The 22,921-nt window shown below is 38.7% G+C and overlaps 1 protein-coding gene across 11 annotated transcripts in view; it reads left to right on the top strand.

Moving 5' to 3' along the window:
• The window catches only part of MYO1B (myosin IB), a 191,965-nt gene that overhangs the window by 133,063 nt on the left and 35,981 nt on the right, over positions 1-22,921 (top strand). For all 11 annotated transcript variants that reach the window (XM_004004774.6, XM_012140860.5, XM_012140869.5 and 8 more), the window contains exons 9-15: positions 715-818; positions 2,397-2,544; positions 2,818-2,936; positions 8,690-8,776; positions 9,523-9,588; positions 19,663-19,767; positions 22,049-22,111. In XM_004004774.6, the coding sequence (XP_004004823.1) occupies positions 715-818; positions 2,397-2,544; positions 2,818-2,936; positions 8,690-8,776; positions 9,523-9,588; positions 19,663-19,767; positions 22,049-22,111 (692 nt within the window). The remainder of the gene's footprint in view (positions 1-714; positions 819-2,396; positions 2,545-2,817; positions 2,937-8,689; positions 8,777-9,522; positions 9,589-19,662; positions 19,768-22,048; positions 22,112-22,921) is intronic.

The following is a 22,921-nucleotide window of genomic DNA, read 5'->3' on the forward strand; positions in this document are numbered from 1 at the left end:
ATTTCTTGAAGAATTTTCTACAGTTTATTGTGATCCCCACAGTCAAAGGCTTTGGCATAGTCAATAAAGCAGAAGTAGATGTTAATTATCAACAAATGTAAATTGAGGCAGCACTGAAGTAGCCCCTGTACACGTATTAGCTAAAGTTATTGAAGAGGATAAAGCTGGCAGAGTTGTCAGGACTGATCTGTCTAGAGCTTCTGAGTATCACTTCAACGTGAGGACTTTTTCCTGGGGGACTAGTTGGCAAAGCAAAAGAAGTCATAAAATGATCAGACCCTGTTGCCCAGGCACACCACTCTTTGGATTACATCCCAATGGAATCATTCAAAAGAATCCAAAAAATATTTTGTGTGAAGACATTTATCACTGGCTTTTATTTATTATAACAAACTGGAGAAAATCCAAGTGTCCAACAGTGGGAGAATCACTAGGCAGACATCATATGTTATAAGGAAATAGCACATTGAAGATAAATAATCCAAATATGGAAAGGGTCTGTAAAAAAAAACAGTTTGAAATATGTACACACGATGAAGGTGATTTTGGTCAAATACTATGACTGATATATTTGAGTTGATACCATTCATTTCTGTTCTTTTGGTTCAATGCATAGTATGAAAGTCTTTTTATCTGAAGGGTTAAAGGAATGAGATGTTAAAGATGATTAGATTTATTGAAGTAACTTATCAACTCGTATGTGTGATTCAATAGATAAGCTTAAACTTGAGCGGGATTTCAGCAGATATAACTACCTGAGTCTGGACTCGGCCAAAGTTAATGGAGTGGATGATGCAGCAAATTTCAGAACCGTTAGGGTAAGATGTAGTGCCTTTGTTACTCTTTAAAATGGGTGATGTTATATTGTTCAATCAGCATTGTTAAAGTTCGGACTTTTCTTTGATTTCTAACTCATGCTCCCAAAGGTTTTAGAATTATAGAATTTATTGTATTTTTATTAGTTTGATATTTTACTAGCTCAATAGTCATATGGTATTGAAAAGGCCAGACTTAATTGGAGCGTGCAATTTTACTTTTTTATATCTATTTTGGGGTTTGACTTTTTATATTGTACTGAAATTCCAAATGTATTTATATGCTCAGTAGTTAATTTCCACATGTGAAAACTGTCCTACAGTCATGTTAAGTCAAATCTATTTTTCAGACAGTCATGTTTATATATAGTTTTTGAAAAATCCTCCATAAAACAGAATAATTAGCATTTGTGTTCATTAGAAAAAAAATTATTTTAAATTAAATTCTGCTATGTTTCTGAGGCACTTGGAAAGTTGCTTCTATTAGGAAATGATCCTGATAACTGTTATTTACTTCCAGATGATACAGCCGCAATAGTGGCAGGGGTGGGAATAGGCTGGATTATAGATAAAATAAGATTGGAATCAGTTCATCTTTAGGGGTGAGTGAATATAACATGTGGTTCTTTTCCTGCTCCCTAGACTTGTATATGTTTGAAATTTTCTAGAATGGTAAATCTTATAGTACTCCCATTGCTGTGTAGCCTAGTCATTATAAATAAATAGGCAGGTAGATTGATTGGGGTGGGGGGAAGTAAATAAGCAAGCAAGCAGACTGGGCTGTTCTTCAGAAAAGAAAATGTTTCTTGAGAGTATCATTTTTTCTAAGTTGTCTGAACAGCCTCGTATGGAAGCCTGTTGATCGATCCCTGGTCATGATTTTAAGTTTGGGACCAGTTCTATGACCACTTTTGCTTGGCAGATCATTGGCACTCAATAAAAATGTATGACTGGACAAATGTTCCTTATTACCCATAGTTCCTGGAATTGAGTACTTCACCTTTGCAAATGACAGTTTTTCTCACATGTAAAATAAATGAGGAGGTTTCTTTGTAGGGGATTATATAAGATTTTTTGCTTGGTTTTGTTTCTAGCAGCAGAACTCCAGTATGAAAACACACACACACACACACAGACACACACACACACACACACAGACACAGATACACACAGAGACACACAGACACACACACAGACACACACACAGATACACACACACACACACACCTGCTGTGATTGGAGTTGGAGTGGGAACCCAGGGCTCAGCTCTCCACCTTCTTCTCTCCCTCTATCTTCCTCTTTGCCACAGCCTATGAAATACCCCAGGGTTCCTTGAATTCGAACTTGAAACCACTGAGCAAGATAGAGCCCAGCATTGGTGCTAATTCAGTTCATTCATTATTAGGTTGGCCACAAAGCTCGTTCAGATTTTTCCATATGATGTTAGTTTTGCCTTTTGGAAAGTTTACTCTGGGACACTTTGTCTTTTTGATTTTTTTTCAGGGGCGAGTCTGTTTTATGATTTTTTTTTTTAAATAATAGAGAACTGCAGACAGAAAACACGTGCTTTTTTTCCCCTAGAATGCCATGCAGATCGTGGGTTTCATGGACCATGAAGCTGAGTCTGTGTTGGAGGTGGTGGCTGCAGTGTTGAAGCTGGGGAACATTGAGTTCAAGCCTGAATCTCGAGTGAATGGCTTAGATGAAAGCAAGATCAAAGATAAAAACGGTAAGTCAGTGGAGGATGGGCCCTGTTGAGCAAAACTGACTTTGAACTTCTGCCCAGTTTTTAATGTAGAAAGTAAAACTTGCTTTGAGTTAAAAAACTTTCTAGTGAACCGAGCAGAAATGTAATTACAGCTCAGTCTGAAGTCTTTTGATTTATATATTTTACATTGATTGGTTTGAAAATGATTTAGAAAGAACACTGTAAGCCTTGAAAGTGATTGATTATTAGCAGCAGATATGCAGTAACTCTTTGTGACCATTCCCCCTACAACAGAGTTAAAAGAAATTTGCGAGCTGACCGGCATTGACCAGTCAGTTCTAGAGCGAGCTTTCAGCTTCCGAACGGTCGAGGCCAAGCAAGAGAAAGTTTCAACTACACTGAATGTGGCTCAGGTGGGTGAAACATAATGTCTGGAAGGGAGTTTTTAAAAGTCTTCAGAATCTTGTATAAGTGGAAACAAAATTTTTAGTTTTCAGGCTACTATCCTGTCATATTATATTCTGGGCATTGTTTTAGGCACTAGGGGTACAGAGTAAACTAAACACACAAAGATCCCTGCCTTTGTGGAGCTTAAAATTTTGGCAGGAGGAGCCAGACAAAGCAGTAGACCTAGAAAATTCATATAGCAAGCTAGCAGGTGCTAAGTGCAATGGACAAAGAGAAGAAAATAGAGCAGAGTAAAGGAGACCCATGGTGTTCAGGGCAGAGGGGCTGAGTGAGCTGAGAAATAGCTGGAGAATTGTGAGCACAGGTGGTATGATCTGCCTTGTAAGGGGTCATCTGGCTGCAGTATAGACAGCATAATATAAGGGACAGAGGGTGTCTTAGTCACTTTGGCTGCTATAACAGAATACTGTATTCTGTTTAAACAAAAACAGTTATTTTTCACAGTTCTTGAGGCTGGAAGGCTGAGATTAGAGTGCCAACACAGTCGAATTCGTGCTGAGGGCCCTCTTCCTTACGTACAACACCTGCCTACCTACTGTGTCCTCGCATGGCAGAGAGGAGGAGTGAGCAAATGAGCTTTGGTGTCTTCACCCCTTTTAAGGGTCATTCAGTCAGTCAGTTCAGTCACTCAGTCTTGTCCGACTCCTTGTGACCCCGTGAATCGCAGCACGCCAGGCCTCCCTGTCCATCACCAACTCCCGGAATCCACTCAAACTCACGTCCATCGAGTCGGTGATGCCATCCAGCCATCTCATCCTTGGTCGTCCCCTTCTCCTCCTGCCCCCAATCCCTCCCAGCATCAGAGTCTTTTCCAATGAGTCAGCTCTTCGCATGAGGTGGCCAAAGTACTGGAGCTTCAGCTTTTAGGGGTACTGGTCCCATTATGGGGACTCCAACCTCACCACCACGTCTAAGTCTAATTGCCTTCTAAAGGCCCCACTTCCAAATGCTATCACACTGGGGCTTCAACATATGGATTTGGGGGAGGGGGATACACATTCATAGCTCAGGGGAGCACACAGTTGTATGCTAACCCAGAGTCGATGGTGGCTTTTGAACCAGATGGCGGCAGTGGAAGGAGAAGTATATTTTGAAAGGGGATGGAATGAGATTTGCTGATGCGTTGGTATATGTGAGATGAAAGACACAGAAGAGTCAAGGATGACTCCCAACACTTTTGGCCCAAGCACCATTATTGATTTGGAGAAGATAGTGGGGGAGCTGGCTGTGGTTTAATGACCAGATTGGCTTCCCTGCCTTTCTTACTGTTCCCCCTCCACCCTCCACACTTAGGCCAGTGGAGTCCTTCTAAGACACAAGTCTGAGTTGCTTATGTCTTCTCTCCTTTGGTTCAAGGATGGATGAACAGATGTATTCCGGCATGCTTGTATATGTAGGAACTTGTATAGACCTTTTCAGTATAAATCCTTTGTTCTATGGCTTAGACACTCTCCCACCAGTCAGTGTTGATATGGGCTAGAATTAAATGGTTAACTTAGGATTTTTCCCATTCAAGCCTGTTCTGTCTAGCTGTATTTTCATCCTCCTTATAAGTAGCCTTAAGCATCGGCAAAACATTGAGTGGGCTTAGTCTTTCTCTCTACTGCTCTGAGCTAGCCTTTCTTACTAACCCAAAACACACACATGCTTTTAGCTTTCTTTCAACGTTGATTTCTTATTTTAGGTGAGCAGTTTTGACTATGAAAATACTATACATTTATAATTATGTAAATTTGAGGTGTAACAATCCTTTTCTAGCTATAACTGCTACGTGTCCTTCTTCCTAAGTTACTACTACTGCTATGATGTCTGTCCTTGTCCACCTCACTCATTCAAAGTCAGATGGTGAGTCACTTGCCTCATCAAGAAAAATTGGTTGAGCCCACACAGCAGAAGCCTCCGTGTAGACCATTAGTAGGGACATAAGGGATTAAAGAGGATTTTTGGAGAACATGGTTTCTGAGCCAGTCTTTGAAGGATTTAGATGTATAAAGAATAGACGAAATGATATTTTGAAAAGAAAAGTGTGAGAGGAGCCAGGTTTGGAGTACATAGCAAAAAAGAGTTGATCAGGCTTGGTTAAAGTGAAGTGAAAGTGAAGTCGCTCAGTCGTGTCCGACTCTTTGCAACCCCGTGGACTGTAGCCCACCAGGCTTCTCTGTCCATGGGATTCTCCAGGCAAGAATACTGGAGTGGCTTGCCATTTCCTTCTCTAGGGGATCTTCCCAACACAGGGATCGAATCCGGATCTCACGCATTGCAGGCAGATGCTTTAACCTAAGGCTATAAATATGTAAAGAGGATTCAGAGCTACATGGCTAGAAATGATGTCAGAGTGGATTGTGTGCAGCAGTGGTTCTCGAACTTGAGGGTGCATGAGAATCACCTGGAGGGTTTCTTAGACATGGTTTGCAGGTCATACCCCCTGGCGTGTTTGGTTCAGTATGTCTGAGGTAGGATGGGAGAGTTTGCATTTCTAACAAATTCCCAGTTGCTGCTGCTGCTGCTGCTGCTGCTGCCACTGTCCATCCCAAGGTCCCATTTTGAGAATATTTCAATAGATTGGGGATGGTGAAGGATATAGTGATGCGATGAGAAAACATCTGTTTAAGAGGCCCTTTAGGAATATTTCATATATGGATGTATTTTTGTCTTTTTAGTGTGTGTTTTATTCTTGCTTTTTAATCATCCTGTAGAGAAATCAGACCCAGGTGCCTCTTACATGTATAATCTTGAGTCACCTTGCATCACTGGGTAAAACTTTCCCCCATTCTTCTAACTATTGACATAAAAGAATTGGCTTGAGATCTCAGATTATTCAGCTTCTTATTCTAGTTTTGTTGCTGTTGTTGCAGGATTCAGAGAGTTTGTTTCTACCAGTCTTATGGCCTAAAAGATTTTTATTCCTACAAGATGTGATTTGTTTTATTACCTTTTCCTCATAACTTCAATTCTTGGGCCCCATTATCATCTTTACTGCCCTATGCCTCATTTTCCCCAAGGCATTTAGATCTTTCCCCAGATGGAATGACTAATATTGAAATAACAGGAACTCAAAACAGAGTTATTGTTCAGCTTCTACCACATACTTGTGCCTTGGCTCCCAGAGTCCCTGTCATCTGATCCTAAATGACTTCTCCCAGTTTATTCCCTGATAGTTCTCTAAATGCCGTACTTATTTCTACCGGAGGCCTTTGCTCCTGCTTATCCATGTCATTGCTAATTCCTTCTTCTGTCTAGCTGGTCCTTGAATTGTACCTCATCTAGGAAGCCTTCCTTGATCATAAGGCCTTGATTCTTTCTTCTCTGAGCTCATTTTTCTCCTGCAAACTCCTTTGGAACTTGCCCTTTGATTGTTTGACCTCCCATATTCCTCTCTAAGCTCCCGGAAGGTGAGCCCCGTGCCCATGCATCTCTGTGTCTCCACTTACCCTACTGTCCTGGGTCACGCCTGATACTGGACATCATCATGGAAGCAGATTCCTCCTGGGGTTTTTCTCTAAGAGCTTCATCAGCTGCAGAAACAGTCCTGTCATTTGTGCTTAGAATCTGAGATGGCGAGTCTGTGCACTTGGTGTCTTCCCTCATTTCTGCACACCTTACTCATGATCCTTATATGGGAATAAACCTTCCTTTAGAGGATGTTACTGTGGAGATGAGGTGGCAGCAATCAGACCCAAAAAACTACAGGTAGCAAACTGACATCTGTGAGGCCAGGTACAGCTCAGTAGGTGTACTGTATTTGATGAATATTTGAGGAAATCGTAGTTTTGGCTTATTTGTTTTCTTATGTTAGCTTGCTTTTAAAATTTTGACGTTGAGTGCCTTTAACCTGGAATGCAGTCTCTAGCTCACTTGGACCCCACTATTTCCCATTGATTTCTATTGTGCAGTCCCTGAAAACATCTGAGTTTGAGACTTCTAAATAAGTATTTGAACGAAACAAGGATGATTAAGATTGTCAGTGGTTACACTTTAAAAAATATAAAGCAGTTTACCAGAATAAGTTGTCACTATTCATTCAGTTGCATACTGAAACAGTGGTTTGCTTATAGCAAATTGCATACGGTTAGGAGAGCTGGATGATGTGATGATGAAATAGGGTCTGTTTATAAATAAGTAGTGTTTGGAAATGACTTGATCTTATAAGAAGAAAGGGGAAAGGATTAAGAAAGAATTATCTAGGTTTATGAGGCTGTAGAAGAGGATGAGGACACTTCAAAATACACCTGCAGACTATGTGCCAAGCATTGTTCTAGGCACTTAAAATATCTATTTAAAAACAAAAACAGAACAAAACCTAGAAGAAAGGGTATTGGAGAAAGACTGTTCTTCTAAATTAAACATTCTGTCTTTGTGCCAGCATTTTATATATACATTTTCTTCTGTGGAATTATTCCCTCTGCCCTCCAGCCCCCACCTCCCGTATAGTATTGGACAGTCAGGTTTTATTTTTTTACCAACGTCTAGGTGGATTTTCTACCCTTATTGGAGTAGCTGCCTGAGACTTAGGGAGACAGGTTTGGGATTAGCGTGGAAGTATCAGATAACGGGAAAAGGTACTCTCTTCCCAGCTGTAGTATATTATCATGGAGTGAGTCTGTTATTAAAGTTGTCACACTTCATTTCAGAAGAATTGTAGAGAAAGAATTTTCACATAATCTAGTGTTTTGTGTTCTTTATAAAATAAAAATATAATGATTTACTTTAACTGTAATGCCCAACTTTCTGTTTATAAACAATGAAGTACACACATATGTCTAGTCTTAAAAACAGCAACAGAACCTCTTCTTTCCTGAGGCCAGTTTCTTCTTGGGCTGCTGCTGCCCATTTCCAGGCCTGTCCCCAGAGCAACGGTATCAGATGTATCACTAGTACTTACTTCCTGCATACCCTTGGCACCCAGTATGTTTGTTTAGGGTCTGTTAGGCCTCCTGACCAAACCCAGCTTTCTCCAACCTTTGTATTCTAAATCAAGGTCAGAGAAACATCCACGTCTTCTACCTATTCTTTGTTAAGTAGCTGTGAACAGCTTTCAAACAGATAAGAAATGAAAGCACTTTATTTTTATTATACAAAGTATTATCCAACAACATGTTGTTATACTGCTTATTACAAAAGTTCTTTTAGATGCTCAAAAGACTGATTGATGAAAAATAACTACAGATCTCATCAGTCAAAACCATTTTCAGTGTATTTCCTTTGAGTTTCCTACATCTAGTAGTTTAAAAAATAGTTGTTATTATAATAAATGTGTATGTTTTATTATCACAAAGCATAATAGGAATTTTTCATTTCATTATCTGATTTTTATAACAATCATTCTGTGATGACTGTGTAACTTCCCTTCTACCAGGCACTTATTTATTTATTTTACTGTGGTTCTGTTGTTGGATATCTAAATTACCTGTGATTTTTCTCTGTTCTATAACACTGAGATGAATATCCGTGTGGAGAAAGCCTTTGCAGTGTTTAAAGTTAATTTCCTGGGATGCAAAAAAGTATAACAACTGGGTATAAGCAATTTCCCCGGTTTTTTAATGGCTTGACTGTTCATCCAGAGTACAATAAAAATGCTCTGAAAAGAAATTTGAAATAAAAGAGTTTTCAATATCTTTTAAAAATATCTTCATTATTTTATTGAAATTAAGCATTGTGGTAATTGTGGGTATTGAGTTTTTCGTTTTCTTTTTAATAGGCTTATTATGCCCGTGATGCTCTGGCTAAAAACCTCTACAGCAGGTTGTTTTCATGGCTGGTAAATCGAATCAATGAAAGCATTAAGGTACTGAATCTCTATATACAGATAAATAAATAATTGTAATAAGTGGTATGCAGAGTATAAACATTAAGGATATTTTAATTTTATAATCAGGTAATTGATTAGCACTTACCGAGATTGTTCCTTGAAAAGCATTTCCCTGTTTAGGATTGGAATTTGTCAGCAGTTCTGTCTTTGTTTTGCATGCATGTTATAAGAAATCTCACCAGTGAGTAGTCTCATGGTATTTGCAGAGTTACTGCAAAAGAGAGCATCCTAGGTCCTGGTTGTGACTCATCTGGTGACTAGTTATGCACACTTGGCTGAAGAGGTCACTGGGTCAGTCTAGCTATAATATATTCTTCAAGAAAATGAGAGTATTGGACTAGATGGTTTTGAAAGACCCTATGATCTCTTTTTTTTATAATTAAGCATCTAATATAGCACTGATAAAGAAAGCATAATGATACCTTCTTTAAATCATCTATTATTAAAATTTTGGGGAGATTCCATACAAATGGAATCTTTATATAAATATAAGAAAAAGAAATTAGGAAAAACTTTAAATACTAAATTTGTTTAGAGTTTTCAAATAAACACTTTTCAAATATAAACTGGTTTTCCTCTTTCATGTGTTTAAAAAAACCTAACTTCTGTTCTTCTAGACCTGAGACACAACTAACTTGTAATCTACGTCTATAGTCCTTGTTATGCTTTTAGTGTTATATGTAATGCTTAAATTAACCCTTCAATTTGAAACTATTTTTAAGGCACAAACAAAAGTGAGAAAGAAAGTCATGGGTGTTTTGGACATTTATGGCTTCGAAATTTTTGAGGTGAGCTGCTTATTATTATTATTGTTATTATTATCTTAATTTTGTGAAACAGTTGGAGATTAAATCTTGTGTTCTATAGAAAACATTTAATATAATTAATATGACTCTTAATCTACAAGTAACTCTTGTAAAGATGTAACAGTTGTGTGTGTGTATGTGTGTTAAGAGCTGAGATCCAGCATTTTGGAGACTGTGCTATTTAAAAAAACTTTCTTGTATTAGTACTTGACTTTTGAAATTGCAAATTCAAAATTCTTACTGTGAAATTCCTAACAAAGTATATAGACGTTATGTCTGTAGTTATTAATATTTGTTCATTTGTAGGTTGCTTGAAAATCAGATAGGATGGTGCCGTAAAAAAAGCCAGAAATGGGAGAGCCAGAGGCTGGCTGTGGCCTGGCCAGAGCTGGTTACTTCATCTCTGTAGGACTCAGGCAGAGAGTGTCTGCATTATGTGCTTTGTTGGATCTTAGCTAGGTCTCATCCAACTGTAGTCTTATGAGTTCTGCTGCACAGGTTGAAAGAAATTTTCAGCTAAAAGTTCACAATGAAACTTTTTTTAAAAGACTCCATGTTCATTGCAAGTTAAATATTTAAACATGATAGACTCATGTTGGAATTTCTTATTTACCCCCTTGCTAACTTTGGCATTAAGAAGCTGTTTTAAGGACCTGTTAGGAGAAGGCAATGGCACCCCATTCCAGTACTCTTGCCTGGAAAATCCCATGGGCGGAGGAGCCTGGTAGGCTGCAGTCCATGGGGTCGCGAAGAGTTGGACACGACTAAACGACTTCCCTTTCACTTTCATGCACTGGAGAAGGAAATGGCAACCCACTCCAGTGTTCTTGCCTGGAGAATCCCAGGGACAGGGGAGGCTACCGTCTATGGGGTCGCACAGAGTCGGACACGACTGAAGCGACTTAGCAGCAGCAGGCATCCTTAAAGGACTCTTGCTTAAAGTGAGACCTAAAGGAGTCTTACTTTTAGGACTGGTATTTTGGTTTGGTTCAGGAAAAATAACAAGTAGATCTTAACTCTCCCCACCAGTAATTTGTGAATTCCTTTAAACAACGAGGCCCTACCCAGAGTGACCACACAAAGAATTTACATGTTCTAAGTATCAGTGTCACAGAGTCACAAAAAAGACATCAGCTCGCTTCCTGCAGCTCAACCAGTCCTTTCTAGTAAACGCCTTTTTCTTACAACATTTACTTTGGGGATCATGCCTTCTCCTTGCTTTATCATGTTCCATATTTAACAGCTAGAGGGAAATGATCATCAAGAACTGCCTATATGCAAGAATTGTAGTGCTATATACATTGTCTGATTTAATTGCCACAATAGTCTCATGGAGTGGCTGCTGTTATTTCTCCTTTTATAAAAGAAGCAGCAGCAGCAGGGCTTTGAAGGTCAAATAACTATCCCAAGGTTATGTGGCTACTATATGTCAGACTCAGGACCTAAATCTTAGGCCTCTTTGATAAATAATTTAAAAAGGCCTTCTACTGGGCTTTTCTTTACTTTTCTCCCCAAACTCACATGGTTCCCAGTATCTGGAGACAAAGAAAAAACCCAAATGCTTTAAGTGTCCGAAATGCTCCCTATATCTGCATGTTTGTCATTATTCTAAGCCCCTGGGCATTGTGGGGCGCCTTCCCAGGGTTCATCTGTGTGCTGGTAGAAGAGTGCAAGGGACTTTTGTGCTTCCTGCTGCCCTCGAAGACCGCGCTTCAGCACAGTGTCTGCTTATATTGGTGTCCCTTTAGCAGACTCTGAAAAGGAGAGCTCCCCGTCCCTTGGTAAGAGGAAGAATTTGGGATTTGTGCATGAGAAGGATTGCCTGAGTAGACTCAGAAGTCATGGTGCTAAAATTAGTTTCTTTCCAGCAAAACCTCACATTACTGTCACTTGATGGGCACTAAATGTCAAGTCATTCTTTACCCTTGGCAGGTAAAGAGGTTTCTTACCCAGCACATTGCTTATCTTCATTTAGATGGTTTCATGTGCAGGGCAAAAGTGGAGATCTCACTAGAAAATTAAGGGAAAAAAATCCATTCATTGATATTTCTCAGATCAAATTAATTTTATTTTTGCTTTGGCAGAAAAAAATCATTGATCCTTGCCAATGGGCGAGTGTTTGGTGTCATGTCACAGTACATGGAACATTTGTTTAAAGAGGATAGTGGAGTCATGATAGAACATTGGGTTGGCTTCATCTTCCAGTGAGCTCTAATTAGCCATGGGAAAAGAGACCTGCCATGCCCTGCCCCTCTGAGTTAAACCTCATGAGCAGTTTGACCATGTGTAAGTGAGCGAGTCATTTCCCCAGGGTTTATTCTGTACCTCCAATGAGCCAGAATGCTGGTGGTAAGCAAGGCAAAGATGTTCCTTGCCTGAATGGAGCTTATGGTCTTGGTCCTAAGATGGAGAGTCTGTTGCTGGCTGAGGACACATCCTCTCTCTGGTAGGAAGCTCTAATCAGGAAATTAGATTTCTTCTTTAAAGTGTTTATTATAGACCTAATTCGGCTTCCCTGATGGCACAGTGGTAAAGAATCCACCTACCAATGCAGGAGACACAGATTTGATCCCTTGGTTGGGAAGATCCTCTGCAAAAGGAAATGGCAACCCACTCCAGTATTCTTGCCTGGAAAATTACTTGGACAGAGGAGGCTGGTGGGCTACAATCCATGCGGACACAAAGAGTCTGACACAATATAGTGACTAAACCAGCGAACAGCAAGCAAGCAGACCTAATCATAACAGAATTTAGACGTTCCAAGTGGAAACTTGCTGTAACTTAGCACTGAGTGAGACACCCTTTAGCAATCCAGGAATATTTTTCATTTATGGTTAATTCAGGTTTTTCTACAAGCCTTCCTTTCCGAACATGCTTTCCTTCTACAAGTTTTATCACCATTTTCCTCAACATTGTTATAGTTATAGACTTTCTGAAAATGCCTGCATTATGTTTCTAAATGGTCTTCCTTCCTTCAGAAGAAAGTTCTGAAGTTCTCACAGCTAATTAGAGCTTACTGGAAGGTGAACCCAACCCAATGTTCTATCATGACTCCAGTTCAATAGTTCTCAAACTTAGCTACACGTTGGACTCACCTGGGGAACTTTGGAAAATTTAACTATTCGGGCTGCACCCCAGACCAATAGATCAGAACTTCTGGATATGGAGTCCAAGCAGCAGTATTTTCAAGCTCCCAGGTAATTCCAATGTGCCATCAAGGTTGCTCTTATAAACAGGAATCTTCAGTGTGAACTGTAAATTCCAAGCTTATATGGTGTCCTTGCCATTTGACCTCTGCACTAGATGTCCTGCCTCACACACAATTCATCTTAACCTAAACCTAATCTGTGTGTATATAATGTTCCTAAAACCAAATCGGTTATACTTTTACTCTTTTTAAACAGACCAGATCCAACCAGTCGTATGTCTACAGCAAATCTTATGATGGCCATAAAATCTTTAGAAGTTAATTTTCCTTCTCCATGCCGTAAATCAGTAAATAGGGTTCCCGCCCACCATTTCTTAAGAGAATTAAGATTTGTTTTTCATTATAGTTAATTGTTCTCTCCATTTTCCTGTCTAAACCTTCTCAGTTAATCTTTCAAGCATCTTGATTTTTAATAATCTATTTATGCATTATTTCTTTTATAAATAAACTTATTTGGGGCAAAGGCAGAGGAGGGATTTGGTTGGGCTCTTTTAAGATACGTTTACCTGCTTTTTGATTCAGAATTAGAAAGTTTTTTTTTTTTTTCTTTTAATGTATTCACACAAATACCCCAGATCCTATTATACATTTTTCTGGATTCTCAGCAACACTGGAACATGTGGAAATGTCAGAGCTCATCAGGTTGAACACTAGGAACCTAGATAATTGAGGATGTAAAAGTACCATACGCTCGTGTGCAAGGGCTCAGAGTATGACCTAAGAGGAGGTATTCAGAATCCACATCAGTGCAAAAATGAAAATTTCAGTGATACTGTACACTCAAGTGAAAATAAACTCATAGAATATAGAAAAAATTCTTTCTTTTTTCTTCAGTGAAAAATGGTTGCAGGAATTAAGGTCCTGCCTTTTGGAAAGCCCTGGGCATCACTTTAAAAATTGTACAGGACTAGAAGGAATTTTTTTAAATGTTTCTAATTCTGCCTCTTGACCCTACTGACAGTTCCCATGAGAATGTTTTTCAGCTGAGCTGGTGGAAACCTTTCATTTACTTTGGTCTGTCTCTAAACGGAAGAGGGAAACTGATGCATTAAACCATGGGATGATGACGCGTGCGTTTGACTGCAAAACATTCCAGTCCCAGCTGGGTGAATGGCTGTGCCTTGCTGGCCACACGTGATCTAATGTCAGTTTGGAAAACAGATTAGTGGAACATTGATATCAAAAATAAGGTGAAATGAATTAAAGTTCATTGAGGAGAAAAATCTAGCTATACATCCTGGTAGAACGTATTCAGTTTTGCAAAGGAAGAGAATTATAATCCAGACACTCCAAATCTTCACAATTAAGCTTGGATATTCTTATAACTGAAAACATGCGTTTAGATTTCTGAGGAATATTTATAGCATCTCCATAAAGTAGCAAATGCTATTCTTTAAAAAAAGTGAAACTGAATTCAGAACAATGCTAGGCAATCTAAATTGATTCAACTCTTTTCTAAGTACTTATCTAATAGAGTAGACAGGTGGTTTACTGGGGAACTCTTGTTAGTGTCCTATAGACCAAAGCAGGACAGCAGTGACTGAATATTTTACCTCTCACGTGGCTGAGCTAGTTTTGCACAGGCCAAATGCTATTATTTGCAATCAGGCATTCTTACTCATCTTGCTCTCAGAACCTCATTGAAAGTGGCCATATGTAGTAAGGCTGTGATCGGCGAGGTGCCATGATTGTTTCAAATTAAAGAATCTAATACTTGGGGAAATGTCAGTGTGAGACCAACTGGTAAGTTCATCTAATGATTATAGGATTTGTTTTCTAAAATATTTTTTAAAAGAAGATTGATTCTACTTGCAGGGAACATCTTTTGTTCCAGCTTTTTGTATTTAATTTTGTCCTTTATATGCTGGAGAACTTATAGTTGAAGAGGAAGGAGATGATTGAAAGTGGATTTTAGAATGAAAATTAATTTTCATTAATTAATTTTGAGAATTAATATAGTTCATAACATGTATATGCTTGTTTGTCAGTGTTGTTGCTATAACTTTTTAAGTCAAAACGTATTTAAAAAGTATTTCAGAGAACCAGAATGCTGTTTTTCTAATATTGACCATATTTGAGTAGGTACTGGAAAGAAAAATGTTACATATTTAAAGGGAAGTTTTCTATAACTTCAATTAGTCAGTTTTGTGAGTGTCTTTTGAAAAGGAGAATCTTTAATGTTAAATGTTTCTCTCCTACTCTGAGGATTGTTTTTTTTTTTACAAAGTTAATTTTCTGGGGGGAAAAAAGTGCCTCTTGATCTGGGGCCCACTTATTGACATTGTGATTTTTGAAAATGGATTGTTAAGTGCATTGTATTTTCCTGTAGGAAGAGCATTATAAATGGGGACTGCCCAAGTGTTTTCCGCTGAGTAAACCTTTGCTAAGACCAGCAACACACTTTAAAGCAATAATACAGCCCAATGTCTAAAACAGTGTTGTAACAAAGTTTTAGAACTTTTAGATAAACGTACTATTTCATTTGTTATGCAAAAGACTCCATTGTATGTAAAATAGGGAACCCCCACCCAACCTGTTACATCCAAACTTTGACCTCAGATGAAAGTGTTGAGCTATGGGAAATATCGATTAAATATGTAATTAATAGTGCTTTTTGCTGAAGTAAGTTATGATCTTTGAGTTTGAACTGCCCCCCCTGTTTTGTACATTATCTGCATGCTAAGTTGCTTCAGTCGTGTCCGACTCTGCAACTCTATGGACTATAGCCCCCCTAGGCTCCTTTGTCTGTGGGATTCTCCAGGCAAGAATACTGGAGTGGGTTGCCATGCCCTCCTCCAGAGGACCTTCCTGACTCAGGGATCGAACCCACATCTCTTGTGTCTCCTGCATTGGTAGGCAGGTTAGTTCATCTGCAGACTTCTTCCCACCCACCATCCTAATGATGGAGTTGAAGGAGCTACCTCATTTATTTTACATCTTCCTTTCAATGTTTATTATTTATAAAGAGTATAAGACATCATTAGCCTTCTTTATTGCTGAGAATATACAAATATGATAATAGGCCAATATTTTTGATTCATCTTTCAAAATCACTACAAGTGGAAAGCTCATGGTTGACATGAGTATAAACTGGCTATGAATTTTGGGAATATGAATTTATGGGTTTTTTTGATGTTGAAAGGCTGGACTCAAACTCTAGAATTCTTAATAAAAGGCCTAGATTTTAAAATGTTGGTGTATTTTATATCTCTAAATCCAATGAGTACTTACTACCCCAGTCTGCACTTTGTAAACAGTGTAGAAGGGTATAGAACTCAGACACTTTGCTGTTTACTTGTGTTTTCTAGAGCAGTCCAACAAGAGTAAGGGTGGTTCTGAGCTTCATTTAAGGGGATTGTCTAGTGGAAAATTCAGTATGTTCTTGTGCCAAGAGTGTTAGTGTTATCCTTCAGTCTTTAGGGATGAATTTACTTTAGACAATGGAGAAAAATTCCATGAGCGGAGCATGGATAGAAAACTGGAAGGAGAGGAGGTGAGTCATTCATGAGAACGTGCTCCTGCCTACTTCCTCCTTTGGAGAATTTGATTCACAGGACTGTCGAGTACAAGAGAGAACCGGCTCAGGGATTGCTGGCCACCCGCAGTTCTGGACAAGCCAAAAAACATCCAAATTCCAAGCTGCTTTGGCACCTACATATTCGTGTGATAGTTCCTTGACCCAGTTTAAACTTTTATAAAGGGGAGCAGAAGAACCTGGTGATATTTAATGCTTATATAAATGAAGAAACTGAGTGTGTGCAAGTTGCACCTGTATGAGCTAGTAACAGACTGTTCTTTAATTTTCTGCAAATTGTAATGTTTTGCAACTTACATGTAATGATTTGGGACACTGTCAACAACTGAAACATTAATCACGGGAAATATGATTGCCTTCATTTTCAGCAGTAATGAATCACTCTTTGACAGTTCATGGCATGTTTGGGGTCAGTGAGGTAGGTTTGCAACAAATGCAAGGTGTTTATCTTGGAAGTAAGCTGGCTTCTGCCTTATTGACTGTGCTGTTGATTTTGAGTTTTGTTCTGTAAGCAGCAGGTTGAGGTCAGAGTCGTTTTTGTTCTTAGGCTATTTACAGAATACTCTGCTGTCCCTTTTGTTTGTATTTGAAAAGACACAACACGTGCACCACAGGAAGGGGTCGCTGTGGTGGGAAAGGGGAGGGGTGCCCTGGATCTCTATGAACCTCTCCTCTTGGTGACTTGCTGACTTTGTCCCCAAGTCTTTGAGTGAATATGTCAGACACATTTTATTTTTGCTGATAATTTAGTATTAGAAGTACTACATTCTGAAGCCTTAGGACTTCAAGCAGGATATATGACATATTATTTCAGGCAAACGGTTTTTATCCTGAGTAGCTCTCACCTAGCAGAACTCCAATTCAGAATACCACATGTAGGGTAGGTATTGTGATCCTGTTGATGGGACACGTGTTTTGATCTCAAGTTTTGTGCCAATCAGAAATATACCCTGGATGAAAAAATCTTTCATATGTACCAATAAATAATATCCATCAGTGTTTACTTTTAGAAGTTCATTGCAGATTGAGAACTGACTGCATTTTGTGTAATCTGTCCCTTTGTGCACCAGAATGCAGTAAGTATGACCTGTGTGCAGTGCTGGGGTGTTGCATGTGCCTGTGTTAATAGCTTCTCCAACTGTGTGAAGTTTTTGCAGTAAATGGCCATTGATTAACTGTGTGTGGATATGAAGTGTATTGTAGAAGAACTTACAAAAAGTTCATACAAGAATTTATAAAAATTGAGAGGAAGTTTACTTTAGCTCAGATTTACACCTTAGGTTGTATTGTGATTGTGAAGCTTTGCCTTGGTTCCTAATTCGCTTGTGTGTATTTATTTCGTAGTCCTGTTCTAGAAGCATACCTCCAGCTGCCCACATACTGTATCAAGGACACCAGTTGTTCTCCCCTCCCTTCTTCTCATTAGTTACCATCTGAAAGTTTAGCATAATTTTGTTTAAATAGCTCCATGGGTACAAACCTGTTAAATAACAGAAAGGATTCATTCCGTGAATTAAAAAAACAAAAACAAAAGCAAAGATCTGCTCCTATAAATCTCTAAAATTTTAATTTTATGTACAAGTGTTAATTTGGGGTAGTAGCACTGTATACAGATATATTTTACCAAACTAGGAAAGCCAGGCTTTCTCGTAAATGGCTTTATACTGATTATAATAAGGCATCTATTGATATATCAGACCAACATCAGCTGCTAGTCAAACTGATTAAGCTCTGAGAATTGGAGCACTTGGTTTTTAAAACTTTTCATGAAAATGAGTGCTGGGGAATGACCTTCATGTCCAGGACTATATTGATTGAATGTTCTGGTGGTAATTGTGTGCCTTTTAAATCAGAAACTTCAGGATTTAAAAAAAAAAAACACACAACTTTTATCTTCAACATTTAACACTAAAAGATTAATCAGTGATAATATATTTTATGTGTAGTTTATGGTTTAGAGTTTAAAATTTCCCTGGATTAATTAGTTTACTAGTGATTAGAGATCCTTAGCCAACCTCGAGGACAGTATGTGGTTAGGTGCTCCCTCCCAGGTATCGTTTTACAATTTGTCCTGGTTGAACTAAATTTCATTTTGAAAGATCAACTTTCAAAAACCTATGACTTTTGATTTCATCATTTCTGGAGAGATCTGAAGGCAGCTGCTCAATATTCACAGAGTGTTGAGCTTCAGTTCTGTCGTCACAGGCGGCCCCTCTTAGCCTCAAGGCCAGGACTGTCTACCACAGTGGGAGAAGAGTCAGTGGTGTGGTCACCATCTCTCACTCACTGCCACTGTGTCCTCTCTGTGCAAAGAGGGGGAGAGAGTGAAAATCACAAGTTTTATTTCCCAGAGATGCTTCTTTCTGAATGGTGTGGTTCTTGGTGTTTTCATCCAACAGACATGCATTTTGTGCCCTCTGTATGTACAGCAATACATTAAGAGCTGCAGATTGTTCAGAAATGGTTTAAGGATGGATCTTTCTAGGCAATAACTCTGCTGTGAAGAAGAAACTGCTGAGAATCATAAAAGTGATACACTTGTGACCCTTCTGAGAATCATAAAAGTGATACACTTGTGACCCTTCTGAGAGGAGACTGTTTCTAGCTAGGAGATGATTTTGATGTACTGATTCCCTTAAGTATTTTGTGAGCCCTCCATTCATTCATTCACTCATCCAGTACATGATGAGTGCTTGCTCAGGTGCAAGTTGCTGCAGGCATGGGCTTCCATTGGTGAGTAAGAGATGTATAGTCAACCCTTTTGAAATGTAAAATCTAATGAGACCAATTAGTATGAAACTAATCAAAGGTGTGAATACACATGTACATGCTTATATACACATAACATGATTTTTCACAAGTACTGGTATGTAAGAGTCAGAATAAGGGATATGACCCTGGGTGGGGGAGTAAGAGCTCTTTCAGAAAGAAAGAATTTCTTGAGCTCCAGAGTTTCACCTGAGAATGGAAGACTGAGAACTTGGATGACCAAGATGAAGAGTCTCACTGTTTCTTTGATGATCTTCTGTGGGGAATGTATTTACTTTTCATTTTTACCATGTGTGGGCTGCTTATTTGTCAACTAAAATTCTTCATTCTCTATAAACTGCATAACTTGTGTATCCTTCATTCATTCACTTGACTCGTGTGCCTACAGTGTGCCAGCATCTGTCCGGGAGTTGTGTGCTGGGCCGCGGTTAGGTCCGCAGGACAGTGTGTGACGTTTCTCATGGAGTGAGATGTTAAGAGTTGCATTGTCGTCGGAGCGCTGCTGGCATGCTTTATAAGGCTGTCTTCATTTTTCTCCACACAGGACAACAGCTTTGAGCAGTTCATTATCAACTACTGTAATGAAAAGCTGCAACAAATCTTCATTGAGCTGACTCTTAAAGAAGAGCAAGAGGAGTATATACGGGAGGTAATGTTGAAAAAAGTTTTCAAGTATTCCTTTTTTTAATTCATAATACAAATTCTGGTTTCAGAAGACTATTCAGACATGACCTTACATTCAGATGTATCAAGTACCTTTTTAAAGCCTATTTGTTATGACATCTAAGCTGACTGGGAACTTCTTTGCTGTGGGTGCAGGACAGTGCTCAGCACATAGTAGGTGCTCAGTGGACATCAGTTGATGGACTTGAGTCTTACAGGATTCCAGTGCAATGAAATAAAATAGTACCCTGTTAAGAAACTAGTCTGAGATGATTGAACAGAAAAACAGTGGTACATCTGTACACGGCCCTAGTATTCAGCAATAAGAAGGAACAAACTTGATACACAACAGCATGAAGGAGCCTCAGATGCATTTTGCTAAATGAAAAATGCCAGATTCAAAGGCTACATATGTATGAGCCTGTTTGTATGTCATTCTAGAGAAGTCAGAGCTGTCGAGGCACCAGTGATAGAGACATAATAGTCAGTAGTGGCCAGGGGATAGGTGTGTGACTACAGAGGGGCAGCTTGGGGGAAATTTGGAGGCTGGTTGTGGTGGTGGTGGTTACCTGACGCTACGCATTTGCCCAAATTTAAGAGAATAGTACACCAAAAAAGTCTTGTATATAAATTTGAAAATATTTTAAGACTTTGTTCACTCTTTAAAAGCATTGATTTTCTAAAATTTTTAATAAAAAGCAGGTATTAATGCTAGTGCTGTGGATGTTATTATCTCATTTAGATGTAGTTGGAAAATAATCAAGTAATATTTACAGAGTACATTCATCCTTAATTTTAAAACACATACTTGGTTTTCACCCTTTGATTTTTTAAAAAATAGCCAACAGTTTTCTATGTATAAATGTATTTATTTTAGACAAAAAGAGAAATTTTATTGTATCTGTATTGCATTATATTTTGTTTCCCTTTCATTTATTGCTTTAATATTTTAGTAATGTTACCTATTTTTCTTCATTTTTCTGTAGTGTCATTTTAAGTCATTAAAGACACAGAATCCTCTTTTTATGGCCTCTCAGTATAGATTTTTCTAATGTGAATATTATCCCCAGAGACTTAGTAAAATAACTCATCTACTGAAAAACTAAATCGTAAATATTTTATTTACCATTTGGAATTAATATCATGCTTTAGAAACATTTTATACTTGAATGACACCTTTTTTAACATAAACATCCTAAAAGCCAGATTCATTCTCTTCCTGTCTTCTCATCCTAAAATGAATACCCAAACTTTGATCTGTAACTTAAAACAGTTTGTACAGATTGTCTAAGCCAGTTCTAAGAGTATATAGGAAGATCCTTTCCTTGCAGTATGAATTAGCTCTCTTCCCCTTAGAGGAAAAATAAATGTTTACACTTATGGACAAAGTGTACGCAGATACAGAATGTTTACATTTGGCCTCCCAGCTTTGGCTTTGTAGCTAGCATTAGAACCAGTGCCTAGGTTTTCATTTTTTCTTTCTGTTGAAAATACTTTTCTCAGCAGTGTTCTATTTTTACATTTGAAATAGTTAATGGCCCTAAACATGGGGTTGACTCTAAAATGAATTTCTTCCTTGTGATTACAAATTAAGAACAGAAAAATCTAGGCCTTAGATTCTTGGATTCAAGATCTGACTTATTTTCTTATAAACACTGTAAATATATACAAAGTAATATTGACCCGAGGGCCTGGTGAGTAAATGGCCCAGAGCCAGCAAAGTGCATGGGAAATTGCCACAGATGGGAGTCTGGAAGGGGAGGCCGTCTCAGCCCAGGTCAAGGGCATTTATTTCAATCGAATTGTATCTCTGCGGCTGCTGCTAAGTCGCTTCAGTCGTGTCCGACTCTGTGCGACCCCAGAGACGGCAGCCCACCAGGCTCCCCCGTTCCTGGGATTCTCCAGGCAAGAACACGGGAGTGGGTTGCCATTTGCTTCTCCAGTGCATGAAAGTGAAAAGTGAAAGTGAAGTCGCTCAGTCGTGTCCAACTCTTTGCGACCCATGGACTGCAGCCTACCAGGCTCCTCTGTCCAAGGGATTTTCCAGGCAAGAGTACTGGAGTGGGGTGCCATTGTGTCTGTGCTAGACTGCTGCATTACCAGAGTTTTGGAAACCAGAAGATGACATTTGCCACACTGACTTTTATAAAGGAAATTTTCAGAGAGGAAGTGGAAGATAGTAAGATGGGCAAAGTCTTGTATTATAGATAGTAGTGTTGTAGCATCATTATATGGGATTTGATTATGTTCTGTTTTTTCTTTTTCAGGGCATAGAATGGACTCACATTGAGTACTTCAATAATGCTATCATTTGTGACCTAATAGAAAATGTGAGTATTAAGGACAGTTTTCTAACAAATTCTTGGTAGTATAATTTACTAGTTACGAATGATCTGACTGCCTTCAATGTTAAGCTTTGGTATTTCCAGTATTTGAACATGTTAGAGAAATACAGAGTTCTGTGGAGACTTTTATCACAAGCTTAAGAAATTACACACAGTTCTTAAACACATACATAGACTGCTAGACATTTTGATACTTAGCCAGTACTCCCCCATGCTCGTCCTATTGCTGATAGATGATTCTGATGTCCTGATTCCCTTAAGTCTGTATTTTGAGAGCCCTGCATTCATTCATTCGCTCATCTAGTACAGGATGAGTGCTTGTTCAGGTGCAAGTCCTGCAGGCATGGTCTTCCATTGGTGAGCAAGAGATGTATAGTCAACCTTTTGAAATGTGAAATCTGAGCGTTCTTGACACTCAGATGCTATGCCTTTACATAATACTGTTCTACCTTATGTGCTGGGATCCCAGGTCCAATCCACAGCTCCTGGAAATAAGAGTCCTGATCATAGGAAACTCAATAAAAAAGATGTTTGCCCAATTAAATTATGCCGTTCCTAAAATTCTAGTGACCTCTTAACATACTATTCAGTGGTTATTATCAAAAAGATAATTGTTGGTGAGGATGTGGTGAAATAGTAATCCTTGTGTACTGATGGTGGGAATGTAAATTGATGCAACCGCTATAGAAAACAGTGTAGAGAGAGGGAAAAAAAGATAAGAAAACAATATAGAAGTTCCTCAAGAAATTAAAAATAGCACTACTATGTGACCCAGCAATCTCACTTCTGGGTGTA

Source organism: Ovis aries, chromosome 2 (assembly GCF_016772045.2).
Source record: "Ovis aries strain OAR_USU_Benz2616 breed Rambouillet chromosome 2, ARS-UI_Ramb_v3.0, whole genome shotgun sequence".
NCBI classification, from domain to species: domain Eukaryota; kingdom Metazoa; phylum Chordata; class Mammalia; order Artiodactyla; family Bovidae; genus Ovis; species Ovis aries.